The sequence below is a fragment of the Daphnia pulicaria genome, chromosome 2, assembly GCF_021234035.1.
Source record: "Daphnia pulicaria isolate SC F1-1A chromosome 2, SC_F0-13Bv2, whole genome shotgun sequence".
In the NCBI taxonomy this organism is placed as follows: Eukaryota; Metazoa; Arthropoda; class Branchiopoda; order Diplostraca; family Daphniidae; genus Daphnia; species Daphnia pulicaria.
Window position 1 is genome coordinate 12188860 of NC_060914.1, and position 25767 is coordinate 12214626.

Here is a 25767-nt window from a genome sequence, read left to right on the forward strand (position 1 = left end):
GAAAAACAAAAAGGCTCAACTTGATTTTAAAAATGGACTTTCATCTAAATTAGGTATTGATTATAGGCAACTTAATCTTTCAGGCTAAAACAAGTCGACTGGTTGTGTGTTGGCATCAAGACTTGCCTTGTCATCCCATGGCAGATCGACTGACTGACAAAATTGAATGTCGAAATCTTTTCGTGTCTGAATTAAAGTGAATGGACTAAAGAAAAACCAGTTTGATTGGAAAAATGTGTTTTATAATAGAATTTCTCCCCCAAAAAAGTCTGTCTGTATTAGGAAGACTTTGGCTCGTCCTGGGAGGTTAGCAGCTCACCCATTATAACATTTTTATTAAGGACAGTTTAATACATAATGCGGGCGGGGACGAATGATGCTGTCCGTCCAATAACTCGCTTCCGCTCCTTGATTTCTTTTTTGATTCTTGTCGCCATATAATCGCCAATCGAGCGATGGCATGTTACACGTGTCGTCGTCTCACGCCGCAGACGAATTCTTTGTTCCGTCTTTCACGCTGTCAATGGCTGCCAATCATTCCCGATTCCCGTGATTGGCGGGAAAACAAATTCGAAATCATTTGGAAAATTGGTTACGTCATTTGATGTGATGAGGCCATCAGCTATTAGAAATGCAAGACTAATAGAAATAAGGAATATTGGATTGCATTTTATACGCATCTATCGTGTGTGACAAGTCTATGCATTTCCCAATTGGCGTTTGTTTCATCTCAATAACATGTATACATATCGACAATACAAGGCGATCGACGAGCTGGATGAACTGGTTGTGGTGGTGCTGCTGTCGAAATCCAGTCAATTCTCGATGACCATCACAAGGTCTGCTGTCCCTTCACCTGTGAAGTAAAACTAAAACAAAAAAAGAATAATAAAATAATTGATCCAGTTACTCCAATCCGTGATGATGGGACGCGATAGCCCAACGCATACAACCAGCCAGGGCCATCTAGTCTACTAAATTAGGAAATGGGTTGTCCAGCAACGTCTTTTGGCTCATGGACGACGCATTGAAATGTATTCTAGACGTATATGACGTTGCTCAATGTTTGATTTCGATTTGAATCATCCCGCGGCGGCAGCAGCACGCAGCTGTGTGCAGTAAAAATTGCATACGTGACGGCAGACAGGTTATTCTGTAATTCTGATATGTCGTTGTTGTTGCGCACCACCACCGCCAACAATTTCACATTTGAATATTTTCTGTTGGGGTTTCGTTATAGTTTAATGCAGTGCAACAATAACAAGATCAAGCAACGGTCTTATTGTCCGACTTTTGTTATCATCATCAGCTTGTACTCGCCCGTCCGTAGTAGATATCAAAGCCCATCAAACTCCAATTTTGGGCATATTGTTGTAATTGAATTGAGTCGCTGCTGCTGCTGAATTCTCTGGCTTGACGTGCCCATTGGGAAATGGCAACAACAGTTGTTGCTGCCGTGTAACATTTTTCGGGTGAATACTCTTGCTTGTGTGCCACATGACCATATCGTCGACGACGACGAATGAACTGCCTGGAATTTGGCCAGGGTTCTATACAGTCTTGTCAAAATGCCGAATGAAATGAAATAAAAACCTGTTGCTTATTGCCAATTTTTTGGTGGTTTTTCCTTTTTTTTTCATTTGTGACAGTGGTGGAATGTGCTCAGGAGCTAGTAGAGTTACAAATCATCATTTCTAATCTATGGAAAAATCAGGAGATGGATATTAAAGAAATCCAATACTAATAGAACCTTTGGTCTGAGGTGATGAGATGAAATCCAGCAGCAGGTAATTTCCCTATTTATTCATCAGCAATCATCTGAAACGAATAGCTAATATAAGGAACAAGATTGTTGCGTTATATCATCATTTCCTGATTGACTGATGATTAATGCTATACAGTAGTAGTTGGCGCTCCAGGGGCAGTATACGACATAGTTGCTGACCGTTATTCGTTTGTGTCCGCGCCTCCTGCAATCGTCCCGCGTACTAGCATTCAATATCGTGAGTCCCTATCCACATTGCTGCCCGTGCTGCTCTCCTATTCAAAACGAGAGAGGGGGGAGGCGTTGAACTTGTTTTAACTCCGAGTGCGCCCCAACTGGACGCGGTTAACCAGTCATGGCCGAGCAGCAATTGGAGGGAGGGCATCATATCACCCGCCTACGTGATGGCAGTGTCATGGCCATTTCCCATGGACGGGTTGGTGATGGTGGGAGGCAAAAATCAAAAAGAACAAAATCAGAAAACAAAATTTCGGTGCGCCCGGGTTGATGGAACCGCGGCTATAAAAGCTGCCGGCCCAAACGGGATCGCCATATCCATTCCATATGTCGACCAGCAGCAGTGCTCCGTCTAATCAAAAAATTAAATAAAGATTTTGAGGGGATTTCGTCATTTTTTTTTTGAAAATTCAAACTGTGCATTCAAATCATCTGAATTGGAATTTCCTAGTCCCGCGGTCAATCAGAACAAGACAATTGGTCATCGCGGGCGAAGTGATGGGGATGACCGGCGCTTATTGGATTGTCGTCGTCGCCATCAGCATCCTGGCCGTCGCCAATGGCCAGCGCACCACGGTAACATCTTCTCTTGGCTATTTAATTAAGGAATATTCAATTACAATTGGGTGGAATTATCCAAATTGTCCAGGTGACGAGGACGACGACGGTGACGGTGACCAAAACTTCAACGTCTTACATTTCGACTTACGCCATTTGCGCTACGGTGACGACCACCGTCTCGGCCGTCGTCACCAATTGCAGACGACGGCGTCAGTACTGGATCGACGTCCCCGTTTACATCGCCCTGGACGAGGAGTTGGACGACCAGCTCACCCAATTCTTCAACATTAATCCTTCCAACACTTATCCGTATAATTCATCATTCGATTGCTTATTCTATATTATTTGGCATTTTGAATTCAATTCAATTCAATTTTTAACAGGGTCGAACCGACAGCCAGTCCAGGAATTGGGTTCAAGATCGACGACGACGATTTCCAGCAGCCGGGCGACGAGTTTTCAAGGTTCGTCAATCCTGGCGCTGGAGTTTCTTCCGGTCACCGCCTCCAGGGCTCGTTGGTTCCGCCGTTCGGCGTGACTGACGATTTAGAAGAAAGAAAACCGGAACCGATTGGTTTCGCCGTGATCGGCAACGCCATTAACAACGCCCTGATCGCCCTGGGACTGGCCAATCCGACGACGTTCGTCACCGACACGTCGACCACCACGAAATCGACGACGATGAAAACGACGACGGCCACCAAAACCATTTTCCTTTCCGGCTGCCGGCCCAGTCCGTTCCCCTTCTCCACCTGCGGGCCCATACGATAGAACAACGCAATATAATTAGACATTTATTATTTATAGTATACGTATAACATTCGATAGTCTCCCCCATCACGTAATGTCATTTGATTTTTTAATTTATTCCCAAACAACAACCGTTTCCGTCGTCGTCATCCATTCACTTTGATTGATCCATTTTCGCCAATTTATCCTTATACGATTGTAATTCGCCAAACGTCTTTTATTTGGTCACATGATTATAAACAATAATTAATTAATTAATATGCTGTATAATGCTGAGAGTATATCTATTTATAGTGGCTTTTGATTTTGTTGTTGTGGTCGCCCGTTTGCTGCTGGTTTGGTTTTCCCGCAACCAAATGGTCAAATCAGCCAAGCAATTCAACCACAAGCGCCCGTCCAATCCTCAGAGATGAAGGCCATCATGACAATTTGCTGCTGACGCATTTCCCGTGTAACTTAAATATGTTAGTCTATATAATAATAAATGCAGTAGTATTCGATTCCATCATTTCAGATCAATCTCGACAACAACAACAACACCTATACTTGGATGAACATTTTCTAATTGTTATTAACCGCGTAATATATAGATAATAGAAACCGGCCGTATTGTGCCCGAATTGTTAAAATAAATGCACCATCTATTAATTATTCATATTATGCCGGGATATCGTCGGTCAAAACCGTTGCCAAAAATGTGTCCAACGATACAATGCATACAACTGCTGTGGCTGCTGTCGAAAAAAACCAGTTCCCTATATATCTTCTCCCGGAGTCAAAATGTTTCACCCAGCACAGCAGCACAGTTATATAGCGCATATCTATGAGAGACATGTGCTGATGAAAACGGTCATTGAGCTACTATATACTCTACACAGAGACTCAGGTACCTGGTTGACTGTACTTGGTGCTGCGTTCATTTCATCAACGACTTGTTTTGCTCTGCTATGCAAATCATCATCAGCAGGTTTCCAATTGCAATGGGTGATGGTTTTCCAGGCCAAGAGTTCAACGGCTGGCCCTGTCCTCCTCCATTATTGTCGCATGCCATCGAGAAAATTACAAAACAAATGAATAAAAACAGGCGGAGATTTACATCATTTGAAATAAAAAAGAAGAAAAACTGCTGTCGAGAAATGTAATGGAAAACAGGCGGAATATAAAGTTGGGCGCAATGTTTCTCAGTCTTCTCATCCTTGACAGACGTCAACTCGTTATTTTTACATGATACCATCGACCATCATCTTTAATCCATGTATGCAAATCGCCACTTGTTTTTTGTGTGCACCCAAATTCCAAACTGTATTACAATTAATTAGATCGAGTGTAGGCTACTATTATCATTTCGAAATCCAAATGTCGTTGACCCCTCAGCAACAACAACATTTGAATTCACAGAATAAGCCTATCCGATAAAAAACAGGATTTTCAAATTTCTTTTTTTTTTTAAAGGCTAAATCCAATTAATCAGCCAAGTTTTTGGTTGGTTTCGTTTCGGGATGAGCAGGTTTCCCAACTCGATAACCAGTTGATCATTCGATTATATTGTCTTCTGTATTATAATTAAGATTCGGCAGTAGCTAGTAAAATGAACGTCTCATTCCCGCAGCTCTGGTTCGTATAGCTCAGACAATGGAATTTATTAGACTCCCTTTGATTTCCTGTTTGCGAGAAGAACGAGTCGTCACAAGTTGGTTTTAGACTCGTTTTTTAGACTTGAAAAACCTTCACGATTCCTTATATAATACATGCGCTGCTCAGTACACAGTCAATGCATTATAGTGCATTAGCCTCCAGCAACTTGTCAACACGTTTATATGCTATAGATAGTAGTATAGATATTATAGAAAGATGCTGCTGCGCAATAGAATATAGAATAGACACACATTCTCTGCGTGCATTGCTGTACATGTATATATCGCTCGAGTTACGAAACGCGCATCACGCCCTATACGCTGATGATGCTGATGGGTGTGGCCTGATTCTAACGGTGCCTATTATTAATGGCCTCGATCGACGCATTGACATGTTTGACTTTGTATGGCTAAACCAAATTTGGTTTTCCGTCTGTCTCTGAATATGCAGAGTTTAATTTCTTCGCCTTATTAGGACTTATTAGATTTTCCTTTTTTTAAAATTTACTAATAAGATTGAATGGTTTGAAATTGTCCAGTTTTGTCGTCGTCCTGCAACAACCAACTCGACTGCCTTGTTTTTGGCAGCACGTGCGACCGTCAATATTTTCGACGCTGATAGATTATATTAGATGAAATCGATGGTTAATATTATACAACTACCGGGTTTAAAGTCCATATCATTCAGATATTTAGAATAGGGCAATTATTTCCGGGTGGCGACCACACCTATGACAGTGTCTATTATTATTATTTCGACTTACCTACATACGCTGATGGCTATTTAAAAAGCTATTAAACGAGGCAATCAGGCAACCATATCAGTCGTCGTCGTCTAAACGTACACAATGATCAGCAGGACATGTGATGCTGATATAGATAAGAGACAATAAGTGAAATGTAAATCGTTCGATATGTGTTTATATTGGATGGGGAAAACCAAACGGTTTCTATTTGTTTTTTCCTTATCTTCGATTCTATTACAATCTCAACTATATTTAAGACGGACGGACAAACCCCGGCCCCACGGTAATACTGAAATCAATCGAGAGTCGGACGTCTTTGGTTTCACACCTGTTCCAGCCCATAATTAGCAGACGATATGAAGAGCATGCTGGGATACGTTTTGCTGGCCGCTGCTGGCCTCTTGGTGGCCCAGGGACAAGTCATCACGGTGACCAACGGGGAAACGGACGGACGCTGGGGACCATTGGAGAGCTGCCCAGCAGGATCGAGGGCCATCAGTTACCAATCATCTCACGAAGTTGACGCTCCAGTGGTCGACGACTCGGCTCTCAACACCCTGATCCTCTTCTGCGACGACGCCGAAAACACCAACATCACCTCCACCCCGGGATAGTAAGTCAATTAACCATTTCTTATTATTTATTTCATTAAAATTGAATTAAATTTAATTGTTTCGTCGTTGAACAGCACTGGCAACTTCCAGAACATCCAGAATTGCCCGTTCGGCGCCTACATGAAGAGTTTCCAGTTGAGGGTCAGCCCGGCTGGCAACACGACCGACAACACGGCCGTCAACAACATCCGATTCAAATGCTCCAACGACCGCGAAATCAACGGACTGGGCAACACGGGCGGCTACTGGGGCGACTACAGCGACGAGTGCCTGGACGGCATCTGCGGAATGGAGACCCGCGTCCGCCCGGACGGCGGAATAGTGGTCGACAACACGGCCCTCAATGACGTCCGTTTCACTTGCTGCACTCCGGCCATCTTCAATGCCAATAAATTCAAGCGCCATTAAAAATATCAAATAACCTATAACCTGCTTCCCCATCCAGCATTTTTATTATTACTTTTTTCGAATAACATAGGACGTGTTGAGTGTATGATTTGACATGTCGTGATTGCCAAATAGAGAAATGAAATTCCTCAAAATTCAGGTTTTCTTTTTCTTTTTTGAACAACGACCATGACGTACATAGGTTATACATATCTGCCATGTAGAAATGATGAGGCGTGATGATGAACTTGACACTTTGGTCTCAGCCCCACATCCCAACCACATCACGCATATACATACTAGACTACGACTTATACTTGGTTTTGTTTTTCTTTTTCCTTATCAATAAAACGAGACATTGGAAAATATTACACGTTCAACTCTTTTTAATAATATTCACCGTCCATCGCAGCAGTGAACAGGCCAATCGATTTCGAAATACGCCGATCTGTTTCAAGTTGAACGATGAACCTCCGCCGCGCCATCTTTTAATGAAATTTCATTTCCTCCTTTTCGTTAAAAATGACAAAATGACCTTATAATTGGATCGCAAAGAGAGCTGCTTATCAGATAATAGGACAAATTTGGGTTTTTTCTGATTTGCCCAACTGTTGTGTAGTATACGATTGCATAACAACAGGTTGGCTGTGTATAGCTATTTAATCCGTCCTACGTCTACAAGTCTGTCTCATTTTTTAATAATCAAATCTGCTGTCAAGATGTTGTCTCTGCTCCGTTTAGCCTCGTTCGTCGTCGCTTGCCTGCTCCTGGCCGGCAGCAGCACTGAAGCCTTGAAAATCATTTCCGTCAACAACGGAGAAGTGCAAGGCATTTGGGGCAAATTGGAAATTTGTCCGGACGGATCGGCCGCCATCGGTTACCAGACACAAAACGACCAGCTGGACGTTCCGTTGCACGACAAAACGGCCCTTAATTCCATCCGGCTCTTTTGCAACGACACCCAAAGCACCAACATCACCTCCACACTCGGAGAGTAATTTACATCCGGTTTCATTCTATTAAAAATTATTCTATCGGTAAATTCTATATCAGCACATTTAATTCATTTCAAATATTATTAACAGTACGGGCATTTGGGAATTGAGACTCAATTGCCCGGCAGGCGAGGCTTTGTCTTCGTTCCGTCTTCGAGTCGAGCCGTACGATTCGGCCAATTCCGACAACACGGCCGTCAACAGCATCCAGTTCAACTGCACCGACGGATCGCTGCTCAACTACAACGGAAATACGGCCGGAATTTGGGGCGAATTCAGCGCCGATCAATGCGAGACGGGCATTTGCGGATTGGAAACTCTTGTCCAGCCGTTGGGTGGCAGTTTGACGGACAACACGGCCGTCAACGACATCGTCTTCATTTGCTGCTGAATATATGTAATAGCATCATTCAAATTGATGATTCTTGATCTTTAATGTGTGTATTAGGCTATTCTAATAATAAATAATTGATGATGTAATACAAATGTTAATGATAGATGAATTTCAGTCAGTTGAAGAAATGCCAAGTCATTCCAAAGTCCGGAACATGTCGGATGAAAGTTATTTACTTTTTTGTAGAGATTAGATAACGACCGACCTATAATCTCAGGTCGTTTATTGATCCGGTTGCGCATGTTTGCTGGCCAGACGATGATAAAGACAATACAAACATACAGTATCGTCAATACAAACTAATAATATGAGTAGCACCGGTTTCAACATTTCCAGTCATTAACGCAATTTTCTGTCCAGAACTAATTAACCCCGGAGCTTTCCTTATTTTTCTAGAATTTTGGTTGAAATAAAATTAAAACCACAGGGTCGAATTCTTAAGATCAATTGTATTAATTCAGTCTCATTTGCAATAAACATCGATAGACATTGGAAACCCTTTCACCAAAAAAGAATTAGAAGCTGTGCTATTTCGTCAGTCAGCTTTTCATAGCAAAATTATATGCAATTTTCTGCATCAGTAGGCTATAAATAAAAGACGCTGCCGAGACAAAATGAATCCGTCCGCTCACTGTTCTCTGCTGGTTTCGGCTGGATAGTTTCAGTCACGTTCCATTCTCAACCAAAATGAAATTCAAACAGAAATGAATTCGTGTTAATCACAGATACTGTCGATCTCGGCTCTGGTGATGGCCGCCATCGTAGCTGTGCTGTGCTGGCCTGGCCCAAGATGAATCCAATGACGTAAAACTTGATTTAATTTGCTGGGTCTTGATCGCAATAAATGTAATGATGCTATTTGAAATACCCAGGCGGCGTTATTAACAACAACGGGAAAATCTGACACTGCCAACGATGAAATCAATCCCAGGTGTCTCAGTTGCCCCAATTGTCCTTCCATTTGCCATCCGTGTGCAGTTGTTATCTGCCCACATTGCCCTACCTGCCATCCCTGTAAACCTTGCCCTACTTCCAAACCCACTAAACCACCTCACTGCCATAACCATCATCCCATTCACGGCTACCTCGATTAATTCGAGAAATAACGAAAACCAACCCGATCCAGATGTTACGCAACAGAATATTTGATTTCACTCGGCTTCATTGGGATTTACTGCAAGGGTTGTGACGTAAATTACAAGATTACATTACAATAAACTAGTGACTATTCATTATTAATTAAACGAGAGAAGTAAAGGAACTCGACTCGGTTGAATTGCCTTAATTTTATTCGGTAGTTTTTACCAACAATTGCAACAGAGCACAAAATGAATTGATTCAAAATTCCTTTCATTGTGAATATAGCAGACACAAATGCAACAGCTGAGGAGATCTCATTTCTCATTTCTTCACATTTCATAAATGATTTACTAGATCCACATGGTGCAGGTATTCATCTTCCTATAATAATTTTCAACTCACTAAATTTGTTAATGGATAGTGTTGATTGAGTTGGTTCGATAGGTATAGTAAAATCAATTGTCTATCGGCAAATGTATAATGGCGGTTTGAACATTTACGTGACCTTCAGATGACCCTTATTCAGGTATAGACACAGACCGGTGGAACGAGTCTTTTAAACCTAGAATTTATCAGCATGGTTTTAAAAGATTCCTAAACTAACAAAATAGTCTTGTTGATTTTATCAGTGCAGTTTGTTTCTGCCTTTCTGCATTGCCATGCTCCAACGCAGCAACATTCCTAAGATGTTTGTGTGAAATTGTTTTTCGACTGAATTGCATTTTTTCGTCTCTGTTTCAGGTGTCTCAACTTTGATTCAATTTCCACTGTGGGTTTGGGGTTCCTAAAAAAATCTTGCAACATATATCCACCTATGACCACTTCTTGTTAAAGGCTGATCCTATTTCAAAATTGAGAAAATTGTGTCAACATTCCTGCAGTAAACATTGAACTGTTTCTTACCAGTGGAGAAAGACTTCAAATTGCCACGGTAACTTCCCACATTTTTTTTTCTAATTTGTTGCCATTTGAAAAGAGAAAATGTCCTGATACTCTTTTACTGGAATGAAATGGGGGTTATAGGAATCGGACGGAAAGTATTTTCATTGTTCGTTAAAAGTTATTTCGACAAGCCGAGTGAACACCGACCCTCATGTGCACCCGGTTAGGAGGATATTTCTGCTCAACCTCTGATTAGATTCGGTCTTAATATCATCTGCTACTTTTTTACTCCTGGGTAAAATAATAATACCCTTGTCGTCTCCATCACATGATTTGTTTCTACAATAATGACCTTTCTTATTATTTAAAAGCAGATTCTGTTGAGCTACAGCTCAACCAGGTATATGAGTTTTCACGCATTTATTTTCCATTTTTCGGTAAAGTTATAATTTTTTCTCGATATTTATTACAAAGGGGAAAATTTCGTGGTTTTTGTCCTCCCATCCAGTCACCTGATTTAAAATCAATAAGGTTAAATTCACGTTTTCTTTTAATTATTAATTTTTTCATTTAAAGGGTTTTATCTGACTGACTGATTGTATCACACCTAGAAATAATTTAAAGCAGACAAAAGAGTTAATTAAAATTCCAGATTTCATACAATTTTCTCATGACGAAAAAGAAAACGAAAGTAAAAACTTTCTCTTGTTAAAGTAAACTAAATTTTTTCTTAAAATCCGTTCTTGCACAGCTAGAGATTCTTATTCCTTTTTGAAAAAATCCAAATCGCCGTTTGTAATAATAGTCATAAATAACGATCATTTTTTTTTAAAGCTTTCACTTTCTTTTGTACTTTCGATTTCACCTTTTTATCCCCGCCGTGTTCGGGTATTGTTCGATTCCTTTTAACGGGATGAGCCTTTCACACTTTCAGCTATTAAAGCGGCTGTCCTTGGGCAATGCCTATGCCGAGTGACGATAAATAATTTTGCAGGATGACTAGAAGGCGAAAGTATTTGTCATTTTTCATTTCCTCCATTTCGAAAAAGTAAAAGCGGTTGCAGGGGTCAACCCAGCACTTAATATCTCCTCCATATTCATCGTTCCATATACCTCCAGGCCAAAACAGGATTATTAAATAACATCCCGGCACCGCGGCGCAAACAAATGGCCTTCTTATGTTAATCAGTAGAGTAGCACTGCCGTACAAGCCGTACAAATAGTTTTGTGCCGATTCCAATGAAAAGATGTAACCGCTTTCTCCCCAATCATCGCTAATACCACACCCCACTTTTACTTTTGCCCGTCAAAAAAGTTTAAAAAGAGTGTCTGCTAGACGTTATGACTCCCACACGTTCGACTGCCGCATTCCAACGTGCACACTCGACGCCGAGTGCTTCCCGATTCTGATTCGATACGGATGTTTTATTTAATCCTAGTCACGTCGTGTTATTGAATTTTGATTTTAATAGTTTCGACATCTTTTCAAGGACGAACGATTCCCACGATGAAGGACGTGATCAAAGAAAATTTGGAGGGAATCGGATGTGATGAAGAACAAGACAAGACCAACAGTCGACCTTTGCAAACGGACTGGTCCAGTATGAACACGATGGGACTCCCCGGCGTCGTCGAAGCGTCCTTCCGCGACCCGCTATCCGACCAAAAGCTCCGGCTGAGAAGCAACTGTCCATTGGTCGAAGCTTCAAATTCAATTTGGAATTTTCAAGAAAATGAATGGCGACTCACTTTCGGTATTTGAATTCTTGTTTTTTATTGCACATTCTTAATTCTTAAGTTATTAGCGTACACTCAAATCAAACGAATTTAATGTTTTTATCGCTAGATGGCACTAACATCGTGTTTTGTTTGTTTATTTATTTTATTTAATGCAGTCGACGGTGAGGAGACTAGTCTACTGTATTCCAAACATGAAGTGAGTTAATAACTTTATTTACTTTTTCCCCCAATAGAAGATATTTAGATTAAATTACCGAAATTATCTATCCATTTCAGAAAATTGCTCTACAGGATTTCGATGGCGAAGTGAGACCGGCCATTGACGTCGAGCAATTTCTTGATCAGGATTGTGTCCTTTTGCTGGATGAAGATGTTGCAGTGTCACAGAATTATTCGTCACCAGCTGAATTGGTGGATCTGTTGTTGGGTAGAATGGAATTGTCTGCAGCTGTTGCCGAAGAAGCCAAAACCATCCTTTTCACGAATGACTCTGGTATTATTTACAATTGGTGAAATTGTTTGGGTACAAACTAAATCAACACTTGAATTTGTATTGATTCACAGTTCCAACATTGAGAAGAACCATTCAGGCAATCTACAGCTCAAAAGACAAGAGCAAAGGAGAATTTGAATATGACGAGTCATGGGTCTGCACAGTGTAAGTGTACAAAATGCAATTTTTCTTTAGTGTTCATTGCACATCGAAATTAACAATAGGGCTGATGTTCCATCACTGATGAAGCGTCACACTGCCATCATAAGATTGAAACAACCAACCAACATGGGTGACACTTGCCATGATGTCCAGCTGTTTGTTCTTATTCTCTGCCCTGTTAAAGAGGTTAATTGATTAAGAGTAATTCAGACAATTTATTGGAAATGAATGGCCAATTTTTAATAAAAACAGAAAAGCACTAAAAATGGACTGGAGACCGGTCGCACGTTTGCCACTCTGTTGGCAGACGCGAACCTACGCCGTCAGCTGCTGGAAGTTACTACCGAGAAGGAATTCAAGCGGCTTATGTTGAAACGCACCCAAGAATTGATAGACGAACAACGTCAGAGTCGTGCAGCCGTTCCCATCAAACTAGACAACGACGTCCAATCAAAACCCAAAAGCGTAGAGACGAAGAAAGTGAGTTTTATTTTAATAAAACTTAAAAGCAAGTTTACTTCTCTAGTAATTTACTAATGTTTCATTCTAATACAGAATATTTGGAAATTTGGCCAGTTTGGGCAAGGCATTCGCGAAGATCTCTGCCGACGTCTTCCCCATTACATTTCCGACTACGTTGATGGCGTCGTGGGCAAAAAGACGCCGCAAAAGGTTCTGTCGACGACCTTTTTCCTTTACTTTGCCTGTCTCCTTCCAGCCATCGCTTTTGGGGTCCTCAACGATCACAACACTCACGGCAAAATCGGTACGTTTTTACAAAAATGAACTTTGAACATTTTAAACTAATTTTAGTAAACCATTCGACCAAAACAATAGGCGTCAAGAAGGTAATAATGGGGCAAACGATCGGCGGTCTCTTTTTCGCCATTTTTGGCGGCCAACCGCTTTTGATTCTTCTAACAACCGCCCCACTGGCGCTCTACATAAAAGGTATTTTTATTCCGTTCCAATTTTTCAATGACATTTTAATAATTCCGATGTTCTTTTATTTATTCTCCAGTCATTTCGAGCATCTGCGACGATTTTCAATTGGATTTCTTCGCCATGTACGGATGTGTCGGCCTCTGGTGCGCCTTTTTCCTTTTGATCTTTTCGCTGTTTAACGTCTCGCGGCTGATGCACTGGTGCACCCGGTCCACCGAGGAAATTTTTGGCCTTTTCATCTCGGTCGCCTTTTGTGTCGACGCTTGTCGTGACACGGCCAAAAGTCAGTTGTTTTTAAATTTTTCCCGTGGGATTTCTTTATTCAAATCATTTTCAATTTGTTTTCTGTTGTGCTCAGACTTTCAAAAAAATTTCTACTCATCCCAATGTCAAGGGGAAAATGTCATCACAAACATCACCAACAGCCTTAGCTCATCCTTGACGTTTTATTCGTGGAATGACACGAGGGCCAATGACTCTGCCGAGGCTATTACTTATCCTAATGAGGAGCCAATGGGAGTCGAGTGCAACCAGGCGAGTTCGGTGCTTTTCCTTCTGTTGATGCTGGGAACCGTCTGGCTGGGCGTTTCCATCTTCAACTTTAAGAAAACGTACGGGGAATTCTTTAACTTTGATTTTTTATCAATTTGAACGTTAAATTGATTTTGATCCTCAGGCCGTTTTTGTCGACTGGAAAACGGGAAATCCTGGCAGATTACGCATTGCCCATCGCCGTCGTCACGATGAGTTTCGTCGGCTCATTTTTCTTTCGAGAAGTTAAAGGTATTTTCAATTCTCCCGTTTGGTTTAATTACCCAGCTAATTATTCTAAATTGAGCAGCTGAGCCATTCCGCTATGATGACAGTGAAAATGTTTTCACTGTGACGCCCCTGGAGCGACTTCCTGGACTGGCCATTGCCGGGGCAATGGGATTAGGTTTCGCCTTGTCGCTTCTCATTTTGATGGACCAAAATATTTCGTCAGCCATGGTCAACACGCCACTCAACAAGTAATTGCCACCTTTAAAGAATTAAGGGTCGATTTTAACTATTACTGTTCCCCGTAGTTTGAAAAAAGGACCGGCATACCATTGGGATCTATTTGTCATGGCCATTCTAACGGCCGCCTTATCGGCTGTTGGCTTGCCGTGGATGCACGCCCTTGTTCCGCATTCGCCGCTTCACGCCCGCGCGCTGGCTGATGTCGAGGAACGAGTCCATCAAGGCCACGTCTATCAAATGTAAAATCTTCCTTACAATTCCATTCAACTTCAATTCCAAATTTATTGGTTTTAATTCGATATTTGACAGAATTGTGCGAGTGCGTGAGACTCGACTGACAGTCCTTTTCTCCCACATCCTCATTGGCCTGTCGATCATGTTGTTGCCTTATCCGTTGGCCTACATTCCGCCGGCCGTCCTCAACGGCCTTTTCCTTTACGTGGCCGTTACTGGACTCGGTGGCAATCAAATGTTTGAGCGCATCTCTCTCTTTTTCACAGAGCAATCCGCTTATCCTCCCAATCACTACATCCGCCGAGTTCCCCAGCGCAAAATCCACCAATTCACTGGATGCCAATTGGCCCAGCTGATGCTCATGTGTCTCTTTGGGTTTGTTCCGTGGCCTTACATGAAGATGATTTTCCCTGTCATTCTCCTTTCACTTCTCCCTATTCGTCACTTGATTGTCCCTCGTGTAGTTGAGGATCGTTTTCTTAAGGCCCTGGATAGTAGCGAACATTAAATTTTCCAGTTCCTTCTTCCGTACTTGACATCGTGGGAGATTTCATTTTTGACACATTATACTTATTGTTTAGTCTTTTGAGTTTTGGCCATCTAACATGAATTAAAATTTCGGTTTCATGGAATTGAACCGTTTTGTATTGTTGTCAACTCGTCCCAGAAATAAATTTGAATGTTAAAAGTACATGCACAAACAGGTGATGGAAGGATACATCTAGTCTACCTATCTATGCTGTCAATGGATAAAGTCAGAGCCTCAAGTTAATTGGGTAAGGGTAACTTATTATCTTGTTGTCTTCTTATAACTCTTAAGCTGTATCTCATATGTAATATGTTGTTGATAATTTCCGACAACACTCACACCGATTTTGGTTTGATCGTTGATCTCTTAATTGATTGATCTAATTGATGGATTGCGTTAGTTTTGATTCTGTTAACAATTCCTCCGATTTTTTCTCTTCTATTTTCACTTATTTTCTAATGGCAACACCGCTTTCAGTTCCCAGTTCTCACGGAAGTTCGTCTGCACTCCGCAGTACAAAAGGTAAAGCCGAAAGCGGCTAAAGTTCTCAGGCGACACGCGGTAGCACAGACGTTGTATGGTGAGGCTGCCATCAGGATAATTGTAATTGCAAAGTTTCAGTACCGAGTTTTTGCGAGTATATTGGGGAAAATGAGTCCGTTTACGCAGAAATTTGCTTGTTTTTCTCCATTGCCTAAAATGTTTTACTCGCGTGTGTTCCCTGTTCCGTTATAGCCGTTACCTCTTAACGTGATTGAAACTTGAAAAAAGTCTAGTCAAATTAAGGAAAGGTTTGAAACAGCCCATGTGCCCAGCAGATCGCATTGGTGCAATAAGTGAGTCATCTTCCTTTAAAAAAAATTCTACAAGAAGATCACACCACCACTTAGCACATAGATTCAATAGAAGCAAGTCTAAGTGTACAGTGTGATTTTTAAAATTACCTCTGATTGTGAATAACCCGGTGATGTAGGACAAGTACTTAACGAAGTGAGCTCAAACATTCAGTGACTGCAACTCCTATCTATGTGAATCTGCCAGACAGAATTTTCAGTTCACCTGACCTAATAGCATTTTTAAAGGAGTGATGAGAACGTCAACGCTGGTGTGGAATCGTCGAAAAGCAACCCAGTTTTTGCTAACGTGTTCATGAAGGTTCAACGGAGAAAACGTTGAGATAACTTTTCATCCCTTCATTCAACAGTTTCCACAATGTGATCAACAAGATTATTGAGTAAGCATCTCGTTGTTTGTGTGTGTTTAAGTAAAATGAATTTTTCTGGATATTTTGACGAAATTCTTTATTTCTCTTTTCAGACTCTGGAATCTTTTGGTCACGATCTACATGGACGCCATTGCTGGTTCATTACAAAACTCATCTTTGTCGCCTAATAAACTGAAATTCTTGAAGAAATTGGCTTTGGTGATGGAGGAAAGTCATACATGACACTACTCGAGCCCCCATCAGATGAACTGTTGCTGCAGTTTTGGCCAAGACGGAATTTGAAAAGCCCCTCTATTATGAGCTGTACTGTCTGAGGCAGGTGACTAACGAGCATATGATTCATAGGATTTCATTGATGCATACCATTCAATTGCTTTTTTTGTTAATAATTCGTTATGTTTTGGCAGCAAAAATTGCTGGAGAGGAAATTTCAATCGATATTCAAGGTTGAGTAAACTTGTGCTAATGACAGGAAACTACGCCAGCTTCTACGGTAGTTGCAGATTACGTACTATAATATCATCAAGGATCCCATGGACTTGCGAATGGTTGAAACCAAGACTACAAAGAGACGCCACCAATGATTCTACGATTCTTTTCGTAGTAGTTGGTAAGTAAAAATGTAAACTTAAATTTAACGAGCGCAGACGCGGATTGCTGTGCTAGTCAGCGACATAGTATTAGAATTTCAAATTGCTTAACGAATATCATCCCGTAGTCTGCTTTTATTCTCCCTTTGCTTTTGTTGATTGATGTATATTCTTTCGTATCTTCATAATGTCTTATCTGTACCTGTAAAGTGTCGCCGATTCGTGAATTAATTGGTTGGCCATGATCGCATCGTACTCGATCACCGCGATGAACCAAAACTTCGGCGCTATTTTGTTGCCGGATGAGACAGCATATATCTCACCGGATTGTTTGTGGCTTATATTATTTAGTTGTATTCTGTTTTACAGGGAGATTATTTAAGTCTTGATCAGAGTGGTCTTATTTCTCTCCGATTTAGTTTAACAGTTTGTTTTTCAGCTTATTTCCAGTCAATCCGGAAAGATTTGGAATTTCATGAAATGCTGCCGAGTTTGGATCATGGACCATATCGGCATATCATTCATTTGGCTGAAGAAGATCCTGGTTCTCCCGGATGACTCGAAACAACAACTCACACATCTCGTCCAGGAGTAACTCGCTTATTTTGGGGATCCAGCAAAGAAAACCTTCACTCTTCACTCGAATTTTCCAGTGGCGTGCCAAATTAGATCCACTCACCATTTGACATCGCAAACCACTGCTTGTTTCATTCAAACTGCTGGATAGCCTTCCGGCGATCGGTAAAAGATTTATTTCTCACATTTTGTGATTTTATTTTTTTAATTGTGAATTTATTTCATAATTTGTTATTTTGGGTTTGTTTTAGTGATGGAAAGAGCTGCCATATCTTATCTCATTAATTTCAGGGTAAACTTTTATCTGGATTGATTTTTCTCTGTAATTGTACTGTCATTACTGATGTGATTTATCCCTTCCCCCTTTCTTGAATTGTTGTCGTAATTATTTAACTTTCCATTCTTAATAAGAAAACAAATGTTGTTCATTCAGGATTCGCCATCTGTCATGCCGGTCTATTACAGCAGTAGTGAACGTTTTAGTACAACGGTGTACAGGATTGTCCCGCGTCTTTCGGTAGGTAATTGATCTGGTTTACCGTGAACTGTTTATCTCAAGTTGTTTCATTTTTAGATGCTAAAGTGATTTAGTGTTAGTAGAAGTGTGTATACTTAGATTATGTTCGGTTAGTATTGGGTTAGTTTTTGTCAGGTTTAGCTTGTGAGTTACTGAGTTTTGTAGTGTTAAGTTAGTACGTGCCATCGTGTTTCATCGATACAAACATATGAAACAGCAGATGGAGGGATTTGAAGGAGGGAGAATATGTAAATCTTTAAACGAGAAATAAATAAAACAATTGAATACAGATAAGAGGGAAAGAGAACCTTATTAACCATTACTTTTATATCAAATTTCTCGAGTAAAAGTGGTGCAAATTCTAAGAAGTAATAAGAAATTCAACTAGAAATAATTTAAAAAATTTATGATATGTTTTTAATCAGTTATGCATTCAGGCAAGTATTTCTGCAGCAATATCAGTCTATAATGTCAGAAGGAGCAGAGACCACATGGTATGGAACTACTTGATGGAAGGCAGGTGGAAGGTAACACTGTAAAGCACTAAGGGAAACAAAAGTTAAATTCACAACATTTGAAGTAAATATAGAACTGGAATCTATCTTACTCGACATGATGGCTAACGTCGAATAGGTGAGTCGTTCACCACTTTAAGAAGAAAACCAAGCCGTGTGCAGACTGAAGCATGCCATAAGCCCTCAGCACATTATCATGAAGTACAGTCTGTACTCCCATGATCATCTTCTCTATTAAGAACATCATGAACCAACACCACCATCTGTGAAAACACCGACACTAGACCATCCCATACCGTAAAAACCATTCGGGTTTGGTGGATTATTTATGCATCAACCCTTCGGGTAATTATTTATTTTATTTATTATTTCAAAATTTCTGGAATTTATACGATTGGAAATAGCTGTTCTTCGTTTAAAAACGATGAATGAAGACGTAGGCCGTAGATGAGATACTCGTAGATTTTCAGCTGATAATCCTTGACGTAATGGAAGGAGACGGCGTAGGGCGAACAGCATTCCATGTCCTGTCAATAATAATCCGCATTAATTCAATTAAATGTGACTATATTTTATTAGGGTGACACACCTTTTTGAGGGGATAGAACGACCAATCGCGAAGGAACCAAGAACCTGGGAACTTTAAATGGCCGCAAATCATGTCCTCCAGACTCCACGGCAGGAAACGTTCCATCTCCTTCTCGTCCCGGGAATCACCAGTCGTCACGTTCAACTTGGCAAGACATTTCCCTATTATATGCAATTCCAATTGACACCAAATAACCTTATGTCTCCTCCACGCATTTTTTAGATTAGAATTGTATACCAATGTTGAAATCCTCCAGTCCGGCGTGACCGGTCACGCACAAACGATTCGAACCGCCCAGAGCAGCAGCAGCAGCAGCAGCGGGGCGAGTTTCGTTGGCAGATTTCGTCACGTTATTGTGGCCGAGTCCAATTTCGACGAATCGGCGGACGGCCTCTCTCGTCAGGATGTACCCCGGCCCACCCGAGTGAAATCCTTGAGTGACTTCGGGATTTTTGTACTTGAACCCCAAATGGATGGGCGCCGAGGCGTTGAAATTCAAAAGTAAGTGGCGCATGTTTTCCATCACGGCGTACGTGTCGTCGTCGGCCTTGTAGAACCAATCGGCTTCGTTCAGGTGGTGCTCGTAAATGTACCGGAAGGCCTCCTGGGTCTTGCCCCACAGATTTTCGTACGTGTCGTTGACGGGCAGGACGATGGCATCCGGTAGTTTCTCATCTAACATTTTTATTTATTACAATCGATTCAATTTTTAATTTCAAAAGTAGATTATATGAAACTATTATTACCTTGTTTGGAACTCATAAAGAGCAACTTGTCGCAACGTTTGCCCCAGGTTTCTCTGACCAGTTGGGCCCTGGAATGGGTTTTGGGCGACGTGGCCACCCAGCAGAGAATTCGATCCCGTCTCGTCGTCCGTTTCTTTTCGTCCGGTCCAGTTGACGTCCTTTTATCACCTGTGTGAGCTGCGTTAGTTTCCTGAAAAATCCCCAAATCTTCGACCTTTTGGATGAATTTAATCAAGCCGGATTGTTTGATGATGGCCGTAGTGTCCACTTGATGAAGGGGAAGGGAGATGACCATTAGCTGGGCGGCCAAAATGCCCAACACGAAACCGACGAAAAGTCCCCTGACTGAAGTGTCGAATACGAAATTCCTTTGAAACTTTTTTAGAACATTTTGGGGTAAATTGGTCATTCCGTCGGTCTAATTGCCGGAACGTGCAAACAAAATATCACGTCGAGATACTCAGTTGGCAACTGCCGGGATCAGCAACTTGCAGATGTTTTCCAGCTTACAGTTGGGATTCATAGTCACGCCTTTGTCTGGTAGAAGACTGCTCTGTCTATTTTCGCTATTTTCTCTCCCACAAAAACAAGTGTGGGTGGGTTTGACATTGGGGTGAAAATTCGTCTTCCTTTAGTGCCAAGGCCAAATGGCTATAAATAAACAGATGGGATAAGGGGCAATGTAACTTGAATCGGCAATGGGGAAGAGTCGATGGAAGTAGAAATGACATTGGGGCGTGGATTTATTTCTTTGACTTGATTTAGATTCGATTCACCATTTCTATCCCCATCTCTAGGGTTCCCGAAAACAAAGAATCGCAGGTGCGAGGGACGATTCTTTGACAAGTGGCTCCTATTCTGACAAATGCCAAATTCTAAAAGCCGAGCAAAATGAGAGTAACAGTGCGTCGTTTTTCCAGCAATGATTGGCACATTTTTATAACCATCGACACCACAACACGGACTCTACTCCGGTTTCGACCCCACATCTTTCTAAGCGATATTCAAATTTTATTTCATCATTGATCAGCACCGCAGCTTCTAGAAAACGGCAAGTCTTTTCTTTTTTCGTCAAATGAAAAAGAAACCAGTTATTCGCTTCGAGTTTACTATAAAATCAAATTCTTGGGCGTCGTATTGCTGCCGGCAAAGTGTCCTTGAATATGTGTGGCTTTCATTTGCAGCTGATGGAAAAGGAACTCGACTTCAACTGGTTACGTGCTGGTGACGTGCAACTCTGTAGTTGACTTGGCGACAGTAAATGTTTAAAATCTGTAAAATTGTATTGGCATCAGATGGTTAGCTCGGTTTACATTAAAAGTAAATACTGCCAACACGTTGGGGTATTTTTAAGACTCTAAAGCGGAACAAAATAACATGTGACGTCCAATTACTCTGTTATCGTAATAATAATTTGACGAAACTATACTAATCATCATTCCGGCATCATTCCAAACCCTAAGCATTCATTTTCGTGTTTACCGGTATCTTGCTTTCCACTCCTACCGGAGCTAGTGCCCGGTGCTGGTCGCTTCTATTTATTTAAATTAAATTAAATTAAATTAATTCTATTTATTTAACAATCCCTTTTTAATTAAAAAATGTTGTTCATTCAGGGTTCGCCATCTGTCATGCTGGTCTATAACAGCATTAATCAACGTTCGAGTACACCGGCGTACAGGATTGTCCCACGGCCTATACGTTAGGTAATCGGTCTAGTTTACCAAGAACTGTTTATCTCAAGTTGTTTAATTTTTAAATGCTACAGTGGTTAAGTGTTAGTAGAAGTGTGTATGAGTTACGTAGATTATGTTCGGTTAGTATTGGGTTAGTTTTTGTCAGGTTTAGCTTGCGAGTTGTGTAGTGTTAAGTTAGTACGTGCGGGGTATCTTGTTGTACATAGATACAGACATGGGGAATAGCAGATGGAGTTATCTTAAGAGGGAAGGAGGAATCTAACCCGGTACCTTTCGTATCATAAAGCCATGGTCGCACATCCTCTGAAGACTATATCTCTGGAAGATAGTCATTTATATCCTTTAGACTGGGATGTGGCACAAAAGTTTTTGACCGAAATTATGTAAACAACAAGTGAAGTGGTGGGCCTACAGCATTCAACTGCCACGCTGGAGTCCCGTTTTCGAATCCATCGGGTGAATTTTGGTCTCGATTTTGGTTAATTCTAAAATGAGAAGACTTTCATAATATGTTCAAGTAGTAAATGAATTATTTAGATTTCCGTAGCAGTGCGATGAACTCGTCGACCAGCAGCCGGCCAACCAGTTTTCCGCTTCATCTCTATAAAGGTAAAGGGGCGTGACCACCAACAGTTTCCTTCCTGCTGCTGATGCGGGGCGATGAAAATAGCACAAGCCATCAGTTGTCGATAGACTGAGACTCTAGTTTGTCCATCACTGCTGCGCTTCAACTGCTGCTGCCAATAACGCGGTATTATTATTATTATTGCACACATTGCGGCCATCACAGCATTTCCATCTAACAAAGTCTGAAAATCTGAATTTGCTACGACCGCCCGTGCATGGTATCTCACTATATACACATGTCGTTCATCTTTGGCCAGCATCACGGAGCAGCAGCGGCCAGCAGCCTCAAGGAGCGATTTTTGAATTGCTCTCGGGAGATGAACGTCAGAACAGTGGGTCGTTGTTTCACCAGTTCATTCGGATGGCTCATACTGACGTGTGGGGCTCTGTACTTTGTGTATTTCGCCCAATTGATGGTGGTGTCGCCGACGACGTCCTATCAGCAGCAGCAGTTGCCGGCCTCCTTTAGCAATCATTTGCTGGCCATCGGCAGCAGCACCCAGCAAGTCGTCGTCAATCGCAGTCGGTGCTGTGTGATGTCGGGCCGGCAGCAGAAGACCGCCGACGTTTGCGGCCGTCCCAATTGCACCCGCAACTGCCCAGATCCCGTTCAAATTCCCATCAGCATCGATGACAGCCGAGCCAACGCCTTTTTCCTCGAGACTTCCGGCAGTGGCGGTCTCAACATCCGCCAGGCCTGCGCCGTCGAGTCGCTGGCCTTTCACAATCCGAATCTGAACGTCAATGTTTTGTTTGTGGGTGGACAAATCAACGCCAGCAGCAGCAGCAGTTCGATTGTTGATGCGCGGAAGCTGGCCGAAACGTACGCCAACATCCATCCGATTGGTCTCGATTTGGACGAGTATCTCGCCGGAACTCTGATGGAGAAATGGTACCACTGCACCGACTGGCGGACGGGTCCCTACCACGTCTCCCACCTGAGCGACGGCCTCCGTTTTCTGACGCTCAACAAATACGGCGGATATTATTTCGACCTGGACGTGCTGATGGTTCGGTCTGTCACGCAGTTTCGCAACTTTGTGGCAGTCGAGAACTCAAAGGACATGGGCAGCGGCGTAATTCACGCCGACTTGGGCAGTCCGTTGATGCAACTGTCGGTCCAAGACTTTGCCGCCAACTACAGGTATAGCATATAGATTAGTATTTATCATCCCCCTTGAAATGATTAATAAGACGAAGGAATTGAATATATTTGTTCTATTAGCGCGGGACTGTGGACGCACAACGGTCCCCTTTTGCTGTTGCGCGTGTTGAGGCGCTGGTGCAACGTCGACGACCTCCAGTCAATGGATTACATCCGCTGCCAAGGATTCCACGTCCTCCCGTCGTCGTCCTTTTGCCCGGTGCACTACACCCAACTGGGTCGATTATTCGACAATCAGCAGCAGCAGCGGCGGCCGGATAATGAAACATCAACGGACGAGACAACAGCAATGACAAGGCCCGAGTGGCTGACGGACCAAGTGGTGGGCATTCATACCTGGAACAAGTTGAGCTACAACCGGCCCATTCACAAGAATTCAACGCAGACCTACAACCGACTGGCCCGTCATCATTGCCCTCTCACCTATTCATTGGCCCCCCATGTCTTTTGAATAATGCAGAAATGTCTGCCGCCGTGTATTAATGTAACAGAATAGGATTTGAATGAAATTTCAATTCAACATTTGGCATAGATTGTGTAATCTCATTGTCAATGATGGCAAAAGGCGAGATTGTAGTAGTAATTGTGTATTATTTACGACGACTGCAGGTGAGCGTTGCAAAGGTCGTTGAACAAGAGCTGAGTGGCCTGCGAAAGGGCCGAGTAGCCCGTGTGAACGTAGTCGTTGCAGTTGGCGTAGGCCGTGGCGTATTCCTTGGTGTTGTCACTGGAATGCTCGTAGCGCTTGAGGATGGCGCAAGAGCGGACGTATTCGTCGGCCAATGGATCGCTGGAATCCCACAGGTAGACTCCGCGCTGACGGCTGTTGCTGCCATCGCTACCGCCGCCGGAATCAGCCTCATCCGTCTGGACTCTGGATCAGCACTAGACGCCGGAGGGCGATTCGCTACTTTTGAGAGCCTAGATGGCTCTTTTTAACGTTTCAAATTCACAAATTCTGACAGGCTCCACCATCTCTGAAAATCGGCTAACTTTTACCCTGAAACCGGGATAGGGAAGCCAACGCAGCCGTGAAGCGACCAGGAGTCTATACTCTATAGCTCTGCCTCAAGTTAATTGGGTAGGCTAACTATTTTGTTGACTTCTTAACTATTAAGCTGTATATCAGAATATGTTGTTGACCCACACTAATTTTGGTTTGCTCGTTGATCTCTTAATTGATGGATGGATTGCGTTAGATTAGAAGTTCTGATTCTGTTAAACAATTCCTCCGATTTTTTATCTTCTATTTTCACTTATTTTCTAATGGCAACACCGCTTTCAGTTCCCAGTTCTCACGGAAGTTCGTCTGTACTCTGCTGTACTTAAGCGGCAAAAGTTCTTAGGCGACAGCAGCACAGACCATAAGACAACAGACGGCTTATGGTGAGGCCGCCATCAGGATAATTAGAATTGCAAAGTTTCAGTTATCAAGTTGTTGTTTGATTGAAGTGAGCAATTCGGCAATTCGGCCTTGTTTTTTCGTTGGCCGTTACCTGTTAACGTGATTGAAACCTGAAACAAGATCAAGGAAAGTTTTGAAATGGCATAAGACACGATGTTTGCCTAAAATAAGAAGAATTCCAATCTTCAGTTTGTGCGAGGATTGGCATGGGTTACAATTCCTCAGAAAACCAAATAGCAGTTTGAAGAAAAACCAGTGAGGAGCAGGTCAACGCTGGTGTGGAGCGGTCGAATAGCAAACCAATTTTTGCTAACATGTTCAATTTCAAGGTTCAACAGAGAAAAAAAGTTGAGATAACTTATCATCCTTTCATTCAACAGTTTCCACAACGTGATCAACAAGATTATTGAGTAAGCATCTTGTTGCTGTGTTTTAAGTAAAAATAATAACTTTCTGGATACTTTGACGAAATTCTTGATTTCTCTTTTCAGACTCTGGAATCTTTGGGTCACGATTGACACGGACGCGAATGCTGGTTCATTGTAAAACGCATTTTTGCCGCCTAAAGTGACATTCTCGAAGAAATTGGCTTTGGTGATGGAGGAGAGTAATATGTAACACTACTCGAGCCCCCATCAGATGAACTGTTGCTCCAGTTTTGGCGGAGACTGAAATTGAAAAGCCCCTCTATTTCGAGCTGTACTGTCTGAGGCAGGTGACTAAAAGCATAATTTATATAAGATGCATACCATTCACTTGCTTTTTTTTTATTTAAAAAAGCTAATAATTTTGTATATTTAGGCAACAAAAATTGCTAGAGAGGAATTTCAATCGATATCCAAGGTTGAGAAAGAAGAAAATGACGGCTCGATGGAATCAAAACAAAGAAGGACAACAGTTGTAAAAGAGTGTGGCGTTCAAGTGGCTTACGATGTAATTTAATAGTTCCGTGTTGAATCTGAACC

General features: G+C 42.0%; 6 protein-coding genes and 1 long non-coding RNA gene across 12 annotated transcripts; 6 read left to right on the forward strand and 1 right to left on the reverse strand.

The window, feature by feature from the left end:
* The first annotated feature begins 2313 nt into the window (after window positions 1-2313).
* LOC124326501 lies at window positions 2314-3813 on the forward strand. The gene is made up of 3 exons (XM_046785389.1): window positions 2314-2578; window positions 2652-2872; window positions 2947-3813. The coding sequence occupies exons 1-3, from the start codon at window positions 2501-2503 to the stop codon at window positions 3332-3334; spliced, it is 687 nt and encodes a 228-aa protein (XP_046641345.1). The 5' UTR covers window positions 2314-2500; the 3' UTR covers window positions 3335-3813.
* A 2144-nt stretch (window positions 3814-5957) lies between these two features.
* Window positions 5958-6839, forward strand: LOC124326549 (vitelline membrane outer layer protein 1 homolog). Its single transcript, XM_046785450.1, has 2 exons — window positions 5958-6306; window positions 6382-6839. The coding sequence occupies exons 1-2, from the start codon at window positions 6050-6052 to the stop codon at window positions 6713-6715; spliced, it is 591 nt and encodes a 196-aa protein (XP_046641406.1). The 5' UTR covers window positions 5958-6049; the 3' UTR covers window positions 6716-6839.
* Window positions 6840-7365: 526 nt separating this feature from the next.
* On the forward strand, window positions 7366-8186 carry LOC124326551 (vitelline membrane outer layer protein 1 homolog). The gene is made up of 2 exons (XM_046785452.1): window positions 7366-7688; window positions 7780-8186. Exons 1-2 carry the CDS (start codon window positions 7414-7416, stop codon window positions 8078-8080), a joined length of 576 nt encoding a protein of 191 aa, XP_046641408.1. The 5' UTR covers window positions 7366-7413; the 3' UTR covers window positions 8081-8186.
* Window positions 8187-10308: 2122 nt separating this feature from the next.
* LOC124326065 (solute carrier family 4 member 11-like) lies at window positions 10309-15312 on the forward strand. Its single transcript, XM_046784674.1, has 15 exons — window positions 10309-10340; window positions 11536-11799; window positions 11941-11981; window positions 12062-12278; window positions 12350-12443; window positions 12503-12626; window positions 12693-12920; window positions 12996-13206; window positions 13278-13391; window positions 13462-13668; window positions 13744-13996; window positions 14062-14168; window positions 14227-14395; window positions 14453-14626; window positions 14697-15312. Exons 2-15 carry the CDS (start codon window positions 11553-11555, stop codon window positions 15127-15129), a joined length of 2619 nt encoding a protein of 872 aa, XP_046640630.1. The 5' UTR covers window positions 10309-10340; window positions 11536-11552; the 3' UTR covers window positions 15130-15312.
* Window positions 15313-15613: 301 nt separating this feature from the next.
* LOC124326718 lies at window positions 15614-19240 on the forward strand. 3 transcript variants are annotated; one of them, XR_006915730.1, is made up of 9 exons: window positions 15614-16384; window positions 16468-16694; window positions 16783-16985; window positions 17405-17706; window positions 17793-17833; window positions 17975-18058; window positions 18484-18585; window positions 18639-18918; window positions 19153-19240. It is a non-coding gene; the product is annotated as an uncharacterized LOC124326718 (long non-coding RNA). The 3 variants fall into 3 exon arrangements; XR_006915731.1 differs by lacking the exons at window positions 18484-18585; window positions 18639-18918 and having other exon boundaries at window positions 15615-16384; XR_006915732.1 differs by lacking the exons at window positions 18484-18585; window positions 18639-18918 and having other exon boundaries at window positions 15615-16384; window positions 17975-18062; window positions 19153-19228.
* On the reverse strand, window positions 18076-20637 carry LOC124326284 (glycoprotein-N-acetylgalactosamine 3-beta-galactosyltransferase 1-like). The gene is made up of 5 exons (XM_046785016.1): window positions 19909-20637; window positions 19400-19837; window positions 19163-19323; window positions 18998-19100; window positions 18076-18540 (listed from the first exon to the last, which is right to left on the reverse strand). The coding sequence occupies exons 1-5, from the start codon at window positions 20315-20317 to the stop codon at window positions 18530-18532; spliced, it is 1122 nt and encodes a 373-aa protein (XP_046640972.1). The 5' UTR covers window positions 20318-20637; the 3' UTR covers window positions 18076-18529.
* LOC124326206 (lactosylceramide 4-alpha-galactosyltransferase-like) lies at window positions 19575-23882 on the forward strand. 4 transcript variants are annotated; one of them, XM_046784913.1, is made up of 5 exons: window positions 20964-21435; window positions 21525-21614; window positions 22143-22356; window positions 22490-23376; window positions 23458-23882. In XM_046784913.1, exons 4-5 carry the CDS (start codon window positions 22550-22552, stop codon window positions 23846-23848), a joined length of 1218 nt encoding a protein of 405 aa, XP_046640869.1. In that variant the 5' UTR covers window positions 20964-21435; window positions 21525-21614; window positions 22143-22356; window positions 22490-22549; the 3' UTR covers window positions 23849-23882. The 4 variants fall into 4 exon arrangements, with proteins under 4 accessions (XP_046640867.1, XP_046640869.1, XP_046640870.1 ...); XM_046784911.1 differs by lacking the exon at window positions 20964-21435 and adding an exon at window positions 19575-19663 and having other exon boundaries at window positions 22143-23376; XM_046784914.1 differs by lacking the exons at window positions 20964-21435; window positions 21525-21614 and adding an exon at window positions 21670-22061 and having other exon boundaries at window positions 22153-22214.
* Window positions 23883-25767: the final 1885 nt, after the last annotated feature.